Raw genomic sequence first — 13,919 nt, forward strand, 5'->3', positions numbered from 1 at the left:
CAAAACAAATCCCATCTGCCAACCAAACTCTGTAATAATATTTAATAATAGTTAAAGGTTTGTAAATGGTCTTTTTAAACAAGTTGTTAAGAGTAAATGTCAAAGGATGTATACTTAACTTCTTTGGAATATCACATAAAACAATTATAGTCATGAAAGGTTTTGCTCAATGTTGACACAAGTGTATGACTGGCATTGTGACGTAAAACAGCTGAGGAGGTCTGATGGAAAGAGCTATGAAGTTTTTTTTACTGCCTTTATTGACCTAAAACCTCTATGAATAAAACATTGTCCCTTTTCATTTACTCTGTTTAAATTATGGCAGTTCTTTCCCTTTGCAATAAGATAACTCAACGTCCTTCAGAATGAAAAGCCTCTTCATACAGCAATCCAGCCCTCCAACCGGAGGAATGACCTGGCCTAAAAAACACAGAATGACAAGCATTTTTCAGTCGCTATTTCTGCTCTTTTACATGATATAAGCCTTCCTATTGCTTGCCAGAGGAAATTAAATGTTTATTATATAGCCCTGGGGGCTTCTGCAGAGTTTTGGTGGACTTAAAGAAAGGATAAGCTCTTCCTCTCTTCCCTCCAATCTTGGCTTCCTCTCGTGGCATACGAGAGGCAGGAGGTGGAGGTAGGGTCACATAAATAGTAAAAGAGAACCAGCAGAAAGTATGAAAGAGCAGGGAAGAAGGGGGGGTGGGGGGGGAGAAGGAGTAAAGATTATTTGCAAATTCAGAACTCTGTCAATCTCCTGCATGGGGCCTTGGCCAACATGCTCCGTTGGCTGCAACAAAGCTGAGCACAAGGGCATCTGCCCGAATAAGCCCTTCTACTCACCAGGGACATCTCTGCATGCAGCATGTGAGAGTCTCATGGCCTCCCCGCTGAGAAGTTTCATTTGAATGGATCCCAAATCTGTTCAATCTTCATTTTCCTAGAGATTTTGAGCTGGTAGATTTAGAAATAAATGTGTTTAATGGGCTTGATCGAGGAAGGATCTCCCAAGGGCTTGTTTTGCTGCAGGGATTCATTTTTCTCAATAGCAGATTGGAAAAAAAGTCTTCTTATCTGTAAAGCTACTTGAGATATACGAGAGCTATCATTAGGCTGTGCTTCAGGCTACGGACTGCAGGCTCCAAGTTAAGGTTTCTTTTGAGAAGAAATGTTCTGCCTGGCCATACTAACAGTGATGGCTTGTGTCACTGTGACACACAGGCACACAGGGTCATATGGCCTCATGACTTGGGTCCATAGGAAAATTCTTAATTTCCTGCAGTCACTGCGACCACAGTGAGTTAGATAATATCACATTATCAGAACCATCTGACAGTGATTCTAAGGAACAGCCACTGGCGTGGAGCAGTTTTGCTTTACAGGACTGTAAACTGCACCAATTCACCCACACACACAGTGAACAGTGGGGTTGCACACACAATAAACACAAGTGTATTTGAATGTGTGCTCACAAGCAGCAGCATTTACCTGCATCCACCAACCCGGCCTCCAGTCTATGTGCTCACTTCTGGTCAGAACTCATCAGAGCTCAGCTGGTCACTCTCATTTGAAGGAAAAGTTAAAGGAACAGTGTGTAGGATTTAGGGGGATTTATTGTGAGAAATGGAATATAATATTCATACTCACCTGAAACTGAATATCGCTGTGTTTTTGTTACTCTACAATGAGTCCTTCATATCTACGTATGAAGCAGGTCCTGTTCATAAAGTTTGCCATGTTGCATTGCCATGTTTCTACAGTAGCCCGGAACGGACAAACCAAACACTGACTCTAGAGAGCCTTTTGTATTTGTATGTTACCTGAGTAGTTCTCCAACACGCTTGGAAACAGGGAGGTGAGCAGAGGGGTATTCAGTTGGTTGCAACCTGCGACCTCACCACTAGATGCCACTAACTCTGACACACTGCTCATATTTTATATCTTGGGGAATGTCTCTTGGCTTTCTTGATGGTGAGAGGATTAATACCACACTGATATTTCTCCAATGCTGCAGAAAAAAATCCCAGTGTGTACAACATGTTGTCTGACCAATTCAAAAGGGTTTAGTTGTCCTGTATAGCAAGACACTCAAAGGCAGAGGAAAAAGCCGGCCAGCATGGAAGGGGTGAGATAATAATAAAAACATTGAAATAACTCCTGGAAAGCATTCATAACACCTCCGCATCCAGGGCCAATTGTTGCCTGAAGCGGGAAAAGATGTCTCTGGTCGTTGGTGGGATACTAGTGTGTGTGTGTGTGTGTGTGTGTGTGTGTGTGTGTGTGTGTGTGTGTGTGTGTGTGTGTGTGTGTGTGTGTGTGTGTGTGTGTGTGTGTGTGTGTGTGTGTGTAGCTGAGCCATTTGAGTGAAAGACCATCTGTTTGGAGGGATCTGGGGGTCTGAGGGAGCGACACTTCCTGACCACTTCTGAATTATGTCAGAATGATGGAGATAGAGGAGCTTCAGGGTAATTCAAAAGTTGAGAGGAGCTCGTCGTTAAAATATTCAATACTGATATTCTCTGATTATCAAAAACATAGATATGTTCTCCACGATTCCCTGGAAGCAGTGAGTGTAATACACCTCTGTTCTTCTGTTGTGGAAATATTATATTTCTTCTCTGTTGGCTGGAGTCAGGAGGGAGACGGAGAGTGGCTGATGGGGGGTAGGGTGAGCCATCTCTGGGATGCAGAAACACTGAGCCTGGTGTGGGACCTGGTTCCATTGGGGGAGTGGATACAGCATCATAATGACCAAGCCAAATATTTGTGTAGTCCATATTCTGAGAGCATAATGAAGTCCTTTTACAGAGGGCATCATTGGAATCTGGACACTGATTTTATGCCAGAGAGAGCAGGTTTCATAGGCCCTGCTGTTTCCACTTAGGCTACCCAGGTCTCTGGTGGCCCAATCCAAATTCAATACAGAGCCCTGTGTCCGGAATAAGAATGAATCTGTTTGACAGATGATACCCAGTGAGTACATTTCAGTTGGAGGTGAATTGCACACTCAGGTGAGCTTTCATTAAACTGTGAATAGAATGGGGATTTAAAGTGAGGGTTTCGCCTACTGTGCATGCTGTCAGGGTCGACCTTTTACGGAGGAGGGAGGAGCTTGAAAGCAAGAATTTCACAGCACCCAATCCAGCCAATTTCTCCCTCACATCTGAGACATTGCATACATGTGCACACATTTACAGTATGTATGTACAGTACATCTTCTATATACTCACACAGGTGGGGACTAACTTCCTAGTGTGTTGTGCCTTTCGGATGGTGCCAAGTTGGTCATGTGTCAATATTCTCTCTGACTGCCAAAAAATGTGTCAGGGAGGAAAAGAGGAAAATGCTATACAGCCCAGGATTTTTTTTGCTCCACTTTATCATATTGTAAGATTTTTTCCTGCAGGCTTGTGTGCATTAACTAAGTATTTCCAGACAGGAAAGTATAAGAGACTGAACATAAATTATTAGGATGGGGATCGTGGCAGAACATTATGGTTCCCCTTTTTTCCCTAATATTATTAATATTTTCTTTGGATCCTCCCCTGACTTAAACTGGAACAGCCTCCACACTCCCAGAATATCTCAGAGTAATATATCATTATTTAATGGATACAATTCACTCTCATAACCAAAAGTGCACAAAGTAAATGAAAGCAGTTATAATGTATATATATTCAATAATTTAATGTAAAAACATTTTTCACATTGCACAAATTGCACAATGGGAGTGGAATTAGCAATTGGTCAAAATTATGGGATACAAAAAATCTGCTTTCTGTTTAAAAAATAGTCCAGCCTTTCTTTATTTTAGTGTGTTGTGATTGCAGTAAATGTGCATAATTTTAGCACCACAACACCTCAACCCTGAACACAAAAATACACAAGAAAAAAGAAGTAGCAAACACTGCAGAAATTAATCTAATAACAGCACAGCGGAAACTCAACTAAATTGTTCACACTTCAACAAACTTGGGCCTGTGTTTTGTTGACACTCTGAATCAGGAGACAGGTCTGTGAGCCTGCCCCCCCAAAAGAGCTTGTCTCCCCCAGAAGGTTATTCTGGTGTTATTATGAGAACTCAACATGCTCATTATGGTTGTGGCACTGCATTCGGGGTGGCTGTCTACTCTGGTGTGCCAGCAATGGAAATGCTTGTGGTGAAGGAATGACAGGGGGAGAGAAGCGAAAGAGAGACAGAAATCAAGGAGAGAGAGTAAGGAAATAGGAGGATCCAGCAGACAAAACACAGAGACAAAAGAAGGTAAATCACAGTAGGGAGTGACATATAAAAGGGAAAAGAAAAAGAAACATAGAAAGACCTGAACATGGAACTGAACGTAACATGAATCGCACCATTTGACCACTTTCCACCCCCCCAGTGCATCACCTAACCATCCCTATACACAGGAAGGAGACAGAACCAGAAACACAAACAAGTGGACACAACCACCTGTAAAGGAAAAACACAAACCACAGAGACACTCTACGTACACACACATGCACATGTGCATTCACCCACTCGGCACACACACACACACAGATACACACACATTCCTTGTATGAACAGTCTTCTTGTGTGCAGTGGAGCTGAGAGAGACAGCACTGTCTGGTTCACCGCCACCACCTCCATAACCTCTGCCACTGCCCAGAGTGAAAACACACCTACACAGAGGTGACTGTCTCTACAACCTATTTATTTGTTGGGTGACATGAGGTTATTTTATGTCCGCACGTGCTCTGAAAACACCGCCGCTTACGTTACTTTCCTTCGGCGTTTGAAATAGTATAACCTACTCAGAGAAGCTAATACGTTTTACAATCCTTTTTACAGAATTTTCCGAATTTTTTTTTAACTTAACTTACTACTTTTTCACCTGGATACAATTATAAACCTACTACATCTGTAAAACAGCAGTGACATACAGATAAATATAAACCACGAGAAACATGTGAACACCCAACCAAACCAAGCGCCCAATTTCCTTAGCTTTTAGTTTGCAAAACACTGTATTGGTTGTTTATATGTACGTACAGTACACAGCTCACTGTAAACACTGATATCCAAACAGCCTGTGTTGCTGTTACTCTTGCCGTGCATCAAAGACCAGTCTTGTGTCCTCACTAGGCCCAGGCTGCAATTTGGGCTCAAGGCGTGGCCCAGCACCCTTTGGGCTGTGTCCGCCCTGCGCACCAGTAATGACCCCTTCCCTATGGGGCGCGTTTGATCTGGGCTGCCTGTGTGCTTCAGCAGAGCCTATTTCTGGAGCGTGGGGGGGATAAAGGGAGCTTTCAGACTTGGTGCCAATGACCATAATTAAGAAGCTTTAAGGGGTGGCAGTGAGCGCGCTAGCAAGCGCAGAGTTTGTAATTTGGAAGAAGGGGGCAGAGTCGCTGTGGCTCATTGGAAGTGCATGGGAGGGTCGGGTGGCACCCGGCGCTGAAACACAAGGGACGGAGTGTGTGAAGGGGACTGTAAAGAGCATGTTAATGACTTGCGTCCATTAGCACCCATCCCTGAGGCTAGCTTAGCGACGGCCTTAGGCTGCAATGCAGAGAGATCGCCATAGCTGACACACGCAGTCAGCTCCGCCCTCACAAAGTGTCAATCAAGGCGACCTTTCAGTGCTCAAGGCCTCTGGTCAATCTGCTCAAATAGACCTAAGTCACTACCATCGTTATTCTGTAGCCTCTTCAGGTAGTTGTTTGTCCACTGGTGGTGTGTGCAGCATTCACGTGAACAAGCGGTTTGCTGTAATATCAATTCAAAGAGTGTTTGGCCATGTTCACTCAGACTTAGTGAGTTTAAGGTGATACGATCCTCCGATCAGGAATCACCCACTTATCCACTTCAACTTGATTTAATTACAATAAAAACAGGATTATGACAAATTATTAGTCCTTATTTAGAAATGAGTTGATGGGCTGAGGCCCAAGCAGGTGTGTTTTTCTCAGAAATTCTGCAGCAAGATCTGTCTGGATAAACTATGTTCCTGTTATTCAGGATAATCCACAGACCTTCCTGTTCAGCGGTTCAGTTTTCATCTGAACCGCTCGAAACACATACAAATGGTCCTCATGAAAACTGTTAACTTCTTCTTTTGCCACATTTCATTAGGAGCACAAAACGTCTCATCCTTCTGTGAAGCATGCATCTTCATGAAGCATCTCCAACAGATACATGTTGTAATAATGATCGGCTCTGGTGGCTGTGCGGAGGTCTTCTTTGCTAAGTCTGGTCCTGCAGCAAACCATGACTCCTCTTCAGGTAATGGGAGCTGATCCAGGTGCTGCAACCTCTGCATTGGCACTTCACGAACACAATGTCTGATGTCATACTCATATCTCAGAGCAGGAAATATTGCAAAAATATCTGCATGAGCCGCGACCTTAGATTTGTGTTGACACCACTATGTGTGTGACAAAATAAGCGAGGTCCTTCCAGAAAATGACTACTATCAAGATTGTAAACATCATTGTGCTTTGCAGCTCATATCTTTTCATATTATAAGGGAAGATGAGGGAATTAATAAAGTTATTCATCGTTGTTAAGTCTCACACCTCATCTCTCCCTCAAATCAGTGGTTTGAATGACTCAAGGCCATCATAGATGATTTACAATCACTCACATTGTTCCACACACTGAGGAATACTACGGTGGATACTTGAAGGAGAGTCTCTGGAGGAGCTGTAGGCGTTCCTGCTTTGGCACAGTCAGTGTGTGAGGCGCTGCCCACGATGTGTCACCGTGGTTCATTCATATGGTTTACCGGTGCGCATGCATGGGGCTCTGGGGGTAGGATCCATGTGGCCACCCCCTGGAGAAGGGGAGGCGTGTAGTTGCACGATGCAACCGCTGGGCGTGTAACCTGACACCTGGCCGCGCGGTGCATTCGCCGTCGCTTTACCCACAGAAAGCCTATTTAAAAAGGAAAGGGATGAGTCCAACGCTCCTGACTCCGTAACCCCCCTTCCAAAAGAACCCAGCTTCCTCGCCGGCTGCGCGTCCCTCAATCTGGATCGGCATAAATGAATGAAACACAGGGGAATATCCGCAGACAATCGCACAGGACAACTCTCTGTCAAACCAGCCTGCCAGAAGGAATTTATGTCGGGCTTGACAGGCCAATCAACATGAGTTTTTTCCTCTGGAACTTCATCCCAAGCTTGTCAAATGTGTAAAACGGCGACCGGTGTCTTCTGCCCCCCTTGCAAAGGAGTCACGCTGTGATTAACGGTCAGGTTTTTGACTGCCAGGACAAATGAATACAAATGAATTTAGGCACCCGAAGGAGAGATTGCAGAACCTCTCATCTAGACACAAAGTGAGTACCATTTCGTTTGTTAGACTGTGTCTGTGTGTTTGGATGAGAGGCTGTTGGAAAGAGCTGAGGTGAGGCGGATCACTGGCGGGGACTGAGGACCTGCATGCCCCCCGTGTGCCTACCTGTGATGTGCCGGCTGGCTGCGGTCCAGGAGCGGGGTCCGGTGGGGACCACTGAGGCTTTGCATGGGGTCGGTTGGGACCATAGCTGTCATTTGTTTAACATTTACCATTACTTTGCCAAAACGAGTCAATTTGTCCAAATGTTTTTTTCCACTATTTGTTCCCCATTGAAATTTGACAAAATAGACCAATCATAATCACCAGGTTTAAAATAGTTGTAATATTACCTTTAAAAAAAATCTGTGTACGTTTGTGCAAGACAGATTGTGCAAAGAAAAAAGGGTTAATTCAAGTGTTTGAATGTTGTGTTTGGCAAATGCACAACGGGAGCATGCAGGAACTTTGCAATGTAATGTTTACTAAACTGACTCATCTGAGCAAGCAAAACAGGCAATTATTCAGACCTACAAAGTTTCATGAGAAGTTCATCAGCATCCACCGGAGCGTTTGCGAGATGCTTTCCATGTTTTCCTTTTTACGCACACAGCCACCTTTACGCAGGGGGATCTTTGTTAAGGTGGACGAGGTATCTGACTTTAAACCAAATACGTCTCTTGCTAAAACGGTGACATTACGCGTTTGCAACATCCAGACAACATTCACTTCTCGATTTATTGAAAGGAACATCTGAAACTGGCATGCGTTTCACAGTGCACTTTTACTACTCAGTGGCATTCAATGCAGATGTTTGATGCATGTGTTGACAGTTTGAACGGACATTCTACGATAATATACAGTCGGAAATATTGAGTCTTCTCTTGGATACAGCGTTGCATATTTTAGGGAAGTACATGCAGCAGACAGCTGTTGCACAATTCAAGTTAACAAAACGCATAAATGCATTCATTCCTTTACGCATGCATCCGTCGTTCTTGTCTTAGATCGATATTTGGTTTTATTGCGAAGTAAACATCTGGATGAGGTGGTGAGATAGCGGGGGGAGGGGGAGGGGGGTGGGGGTACATTCAGTCATGCAAAGAGCAGGAAAGTCCGGAGATTTGACTCACTGTCCCCAAGTGTATCATGAAAGCAAGCTGGCCAAATGGTATCACCTTTATTTATCGCACCTGGCATCTCTGTGTTTCACATAAACTCTCATTTGTTAAGAAAAATAGAAGGTTCGTATCCTCACAGAAGTAGCAACACACCAAGAGTGGCACAACCACATCTGTAACACAATATGTGCATGTGTTGCGATATAGCAGAGTCTACCTGCGAGGTGTCAGCTGCATGCAACATCAGACACACACGTGGCCACGTGGTGTCGCCCTTTACGTCTCAAACCTGGCTTTTTGCATGCAATTATTCTTTGGCATATTTTGACATTTTCTAATACTGAAAAAAACACTATAGAGTTTAATATTTTGAACATGATAAATAGCCACTGGGGTAGTTAATGGGTCAGTCCCTCTGGCTCCAACCTGAATAACAAGTTCCATATCCAAGTAGAGCAGGGCATCATATCATGTAATGTTTATCTGCTTTAAGTCATTATACTAGTTGTTGATGTAGCTCATTAGATGAGGGGAAATTGGTCAGGAAGTACATTTTTAGTATAACTAGACTGCAGAGAGAACAGATAATGAACATTCAAGTACGATACTTGTCTTAAGAGATGTCAGTGACCTTCTCTTCCTCATCAGCCTCTGTTAGTGTCAGCCAATCTGTAGGAATTTTCCACTGGGTGTGTGTGTGTGTGTGTGTGTGTGTGTGTGTGTGTGTGTGTGTGTGTGTGTGTGTGTGTGTGTGTGTGTGTGTGTGCGCGCGTGCTCAAGAGGCTGGATGATCACCTTTGGGAAATCCTTTCAGTGAATCATTGAGAAGTCCAACCTAGTTAAAAGAAACGGAAACTACAGGGGCTTCTCCTTGTGTGTTTTTTTCTCAACCTTTGACTGGTCACTGGCCTACAGACGTGCTGCTGTTTGAGTGGTTGTTGGGTGGTGGTGGTTTTGGGGGTCAAGGGGTTAGATTGAGGGTTTATACATCGGGCAATGTAGCTTTAGGAAAAGAGATCAAGACAACAATGCCAGAAAATACAGCATGGAAAGAGAACATCGGCTTTGAGGAAATGACAGTTTTGTATCTGTTGATTGCTGCTGCAGATTGTACAACGAGGCTCCAGATATCTAGATGACTGAAGGTCTTTGCCACTCAGGCACATTTTTCAAATGTTGTAAGCAACATCCACATACTCTGACTCACTCTTTCCATCAGTCACACTCCCTTGTCTCCACATTTTTCCATTAGATGACTAGACTATTTTATAGCAAAGGAGATGTGCGTATGAATCACACTTAAGATAAGAAGATCCCTGAGTAGAGAAGGATGTTACCAAGAGCAGCAGTCTTCTCCCATCTCTCTTTTAAACGTGAGTGCAGTAGCTTATAGTAATATATAGGTTATACTGTCTGCTTTAATGGATGACCTAGGTTAGGAGTTATTGTTCATCTGGCCTGTATTTTGCTCACTCAGCTTAGTTGAGAATTCCCTCAGGGAGTCCTGTCAGAGCTCACTGTTGCAGTATGAAAACCACACCGGACTGGGTCAGTGTACAGATGTCAGCCACGCTGATTTAAATGTCCACTCTGCACAAACACACCTCAGTGCAACCTCCCTCACATGTTCCACGGAAGAAAAATCCCAAACCCGTCACGTACACTTCCAAACAGCACCCTCACGAAAAACTAAACGAGCTACCGAGAACTTTAAAACTGAAAAGCCAAAGAAAACAGCGGCGTTTCCCAGGAAACTTGGTCCAGTTTGCACAGATGTAAACAGCCCAGGGGACACAACGAGAGTCGTGTTTGACGCAGTAAAAAATAATCTCAGCATTCATGACTCATTTTCAGAAAGCGGATCTCTCCTCCGCTGATAAGACACTGAATGAGACTGTAACCAGCTGGGAGTCTGGGAGAAAAACACTCTCACACACACACACACACACACACACACACACACACACACACACACACACACACACACACACACACACACACACACACACACACACACACACACACACACACTAAGCATCCTGAGTAACCACAGCCAGCTGTGTGTGAGGTTGATTGTGATGACGCTGCATTAGCAACAAGGAACTGGGAGACAGGCAGACATAGACATCGTCACCCACAAACACTTGGATATGTACACACACCCTGATTATAATCATTGAGACCAGTGGGGGAAGCAGCCACTGGTTAGTGCGGAGGTTGTTTGCAGCAATATTTCATAAGAGGTGTAATCCTGGAGGGATGGTGCAGGTAAACATGTTGATGCAGCAGTTACCGTCTTTCCCACATTTGATGTATTTGGAGCCCACAAAACCTGACTGCCTGCTTTACTATGGCCCTCCAGCTACAGCTGCTATACACATTTCCTCCTCCGATGTGTGTGTGTGTGTGTGTGGCCGTGTGTGTCTGGATGACCTCCAGCGGTAAACAGTGGCTCCCCTGCCTGTCACCAGATCTCAGTCCCCCGCTGAGCCCTCAGTCCACTTTCCAATCAGTCTCCTCACCTGGAAGCGGTGAGGGTGTTAAGAGGCCGCTTGGTTTTTCTGGAGTTTTTTGTGTGTTGATGGAGAAGTCTACTATAGTATTTCTGTCTTTCAAACCACAAGCTGAAACAGTATGTGTGTGTGGGGGTGTGTGTGTGTGTTTTGAAATTGTAAGTGCTTTTGCAGAATCCAGTTTCCATTTGTTATTCACATGGTATCCGGATTTGTTTGACTTTGTGTTTTGATGTGATGTAAAAACAACGATTACACATTATTATACTATATATTACTATGTTATACTATTCTGTCACCACACTGGAGTTTTGTATGCTCACTCTAGTTCACGATTTTGTGGTCTATTGAGACACATGCGATGGATTTCCTTATAAAAGCTAAACACAAGCAAATCCAATATAAAGGCACCCTTTATAAAGGGATTAATACCACTGGTTTTATTGATGGTTAATACATTATTCAATAATGCTTTGTAGTTTTTAACAACCTTGCAACCCACATTTCTTTTATATTAATGGCTTTGATACTAAAGCATTCCTGATGGTTTGATTTCTTGAAGCTAACAGTTATATAAATAGCTTTTTAACGAGTTTCTTATTAGAAATTGACAACAATTGTATAATTCAATGATGTATGACTGCTGCCTCTCTCTAATGTCCTCTCTTCTCTTCCCCCAGGAGAGCCCTATTGCTCTGTACCGTATTATATTGTACCTGTTACCTGGGACTTACACAAGTACACTCTGAAGGTAAGATGGGCCTTTAAGTCACTTCCACTTCTCTCACTTCAGTCACTTCACTTAATCCCCTTTCTTCTTCACTGAAAATGGACCAGTGGAAACTGTAAACTTTATTTGAGCACTGGGGGGTATTTATTCTTCACATATTTAGTCATTGCATAAGCGCGTAAACACATTGCTATGAGAATTGGGCCAACGGTTAAACTGAGGGACCAATGGAGTGATCAGATCATTAATTCAAAGCCGACCATTACAGAGAAATGTTCTTTACTGTGTCTCCAAACACACACTTTGATTGACAGCGTTCAGTAGAAGGATCGTGATGGTCATTGTCGAGACACAAGGTAACCTCTATATATTCTATAGTAACAATTTATCAATGAATCACAGCTTCCCCGTCTTCACAAAGCTTTATAGCAACTTACAGCTCATTGTTTACCTCCATAGCTTTACAGTTTTGGTTCACTCTCACCTCTCATCTCTCATTGCATCGTTTTCAACCGCAGCCGGCAGCTGTTTTCACTACAAAGCTCTGAAAAGCTATTGTACACGATCTGCTCTGCAGACAGACACATGTAGCGACTAGCTGGTGGAGCATTTAGCAGCTAGGGAGCCAACTATTTTAGTTTAGTTTATAGAGACCAAACAGAGGTGAAAAAGCAGGAATATTAGACTTCCATAAGCCAGGTGGTCAGAAACACGACTCTATATGAATGATAATGTTGCTCTATAACTTCTGGCTGTTTAAAGAACCAACTGTGTGCTGATAGGTTTGTCATATCAAGTTAAAATGTGACGATGTGATCTGTTATGTATTTGGCTGGTTTTTATGTGATTGTGCAGGTACAAATTGTTTGTTGTTTTGGATTATGATCCCTTGGAGTGATCTTTTTGTACCAGTTGGCGGCTTCACCAGATGAAAAGTTATAGATACAGTTCAGTGAATTGGCCCCTTCTCTACTCCAATTATCATGATTGAGACTGACAGGGAGTTCAATAGACTCGACACGCAGCCACTGAACACTGATGACCGACAAAACCAAATGTCATCTCGGTTCATTGCAACAAAGCTGAAACCTTTTTTTTTCCCCAATTCAAAGTTCAAAGCTCTTTAATAAAAGCCTTGTAAAAGCTTACATCTGTTCTTTTTTGAAGTGCTGACTTTTTATTTTTTGATACAAAAAACACAAAACTTCCGAAATGTAAATAAAAAAAAAGGCTTTTATGACATCATTGCTGGTTTTAGGCGGTGATTGGGCTACTTGGCATCAGGCAGATCTGGAGGGGGCATCTGGTGTGCTGGTGGTTGAAGTTGCATTACATATTACCTTTGTTGCATGTATCTCTACTGTCACCACCAGATAAAGACAAAATGCCAAAAAGTTTCTTACACATAAATCATGATTCAAAATATTGAGATCATTCTTGCTGTATTGCATTGCAGTGGGGATGGATTTTTCCTCTCACAGATATCATAAATGGCTCACGATAGGCCAGGCAGCCAAAGAGAGCTCTTGTGAGTGTGTGAATGAATGACTTCATCCTCTACAAGGGATACCATTACAGACTGAAGAGCCTTGGACTTTCTCTCTGTCCTCCTCGAGTGACTTGGCACAGAGCAAGGCTATGAACTCCAGCCATGTATTAAACACAAGTCTGCTGTGTGTGTGTATGTGTGTGTGTGTTTCCATCCTTACAGTATTCTGTATATCTAAAACCACATGGTTAATGCATGCCCCAGTAATAGTAGTGGTATTTGGAGACAGAAGTCTACAGAAGAGATACATGCAATGCACCCCTCTGCCTCACTGCCAAGTCCTGTTGCCCTTTACTGCAGAAGAGACCACACAGAGAGAAGAATTCACTCTGGGTATACACTATATCCCATGTAGGTCTTGTTTCTTCTGGCTATTTTATAAAGCCCTAATGTTTTGAGGTAAGGGAAAACGTGCAGCCCTATACAGAGCATGGCAAGCACATAAAGATTGCCTCGCTTTGCACTGTGCAAAAAAAAAAAAGGATGAGTACCATATTCTATGAAATCAAATTAGAATGTGTTAAAACCTGGTATGTATCAATAACACTTCATAATTCCAGACTAGACGGATTAGTTTACGTTTTTGTTTGACACGGTGCATGGGAGAACTCAGCCGCTTCCTCCCTCAGGTCTAATTCCTTGATCACTACCACCACTACCAGGGATCAAATTCTCGCTCTTCACT

The 13,919-nt window shown here is 43.2% G+C and overlaps 1 protein-coding gene across 1 annotated transcript in view; it reads left to right on the forward strand.

Moving 5' to 3' along the window:
* Positions 1 to 7,272: 7,272 nt before the first annotated feature.
* col27a1a (collagen, type XXVII, alpha 1a) overlaps positions 7,273 to 13,919 on the forward strand; it is a gene marked incomplete at both ends in the record, with an annotated part of 61,880 nt that continues 55,233 nt past the window's right edge. Inside the window, 2 exons of the mRNA XM_079235616.1 lie at positions 7,273 to 7,325; positions 11,636 to 11,706. Of these exons, the coding sequence (XP_079091742.1) occupies positions 7,273 to 7,325; positions 11,636 to 11,706 (124 nt within the window). The remainder of the gene's footprint in view (positions 7,326 to 11,635; positions 11,707 to 13,919) is intronic.

This window comes from Taurulus bubalis, assembly GCF_910589615.1.
Source record: "Taurulus bubalis genome assembly, chromosome: 19".
In the NCBI taxonomy this organism is placed as follows: domain Eukaryota; kingdom Metazoa; phylum Chordata; class Actinopteri; order Perciformes; family Cottidae; genus Taurulus; species Taurulus bubalis.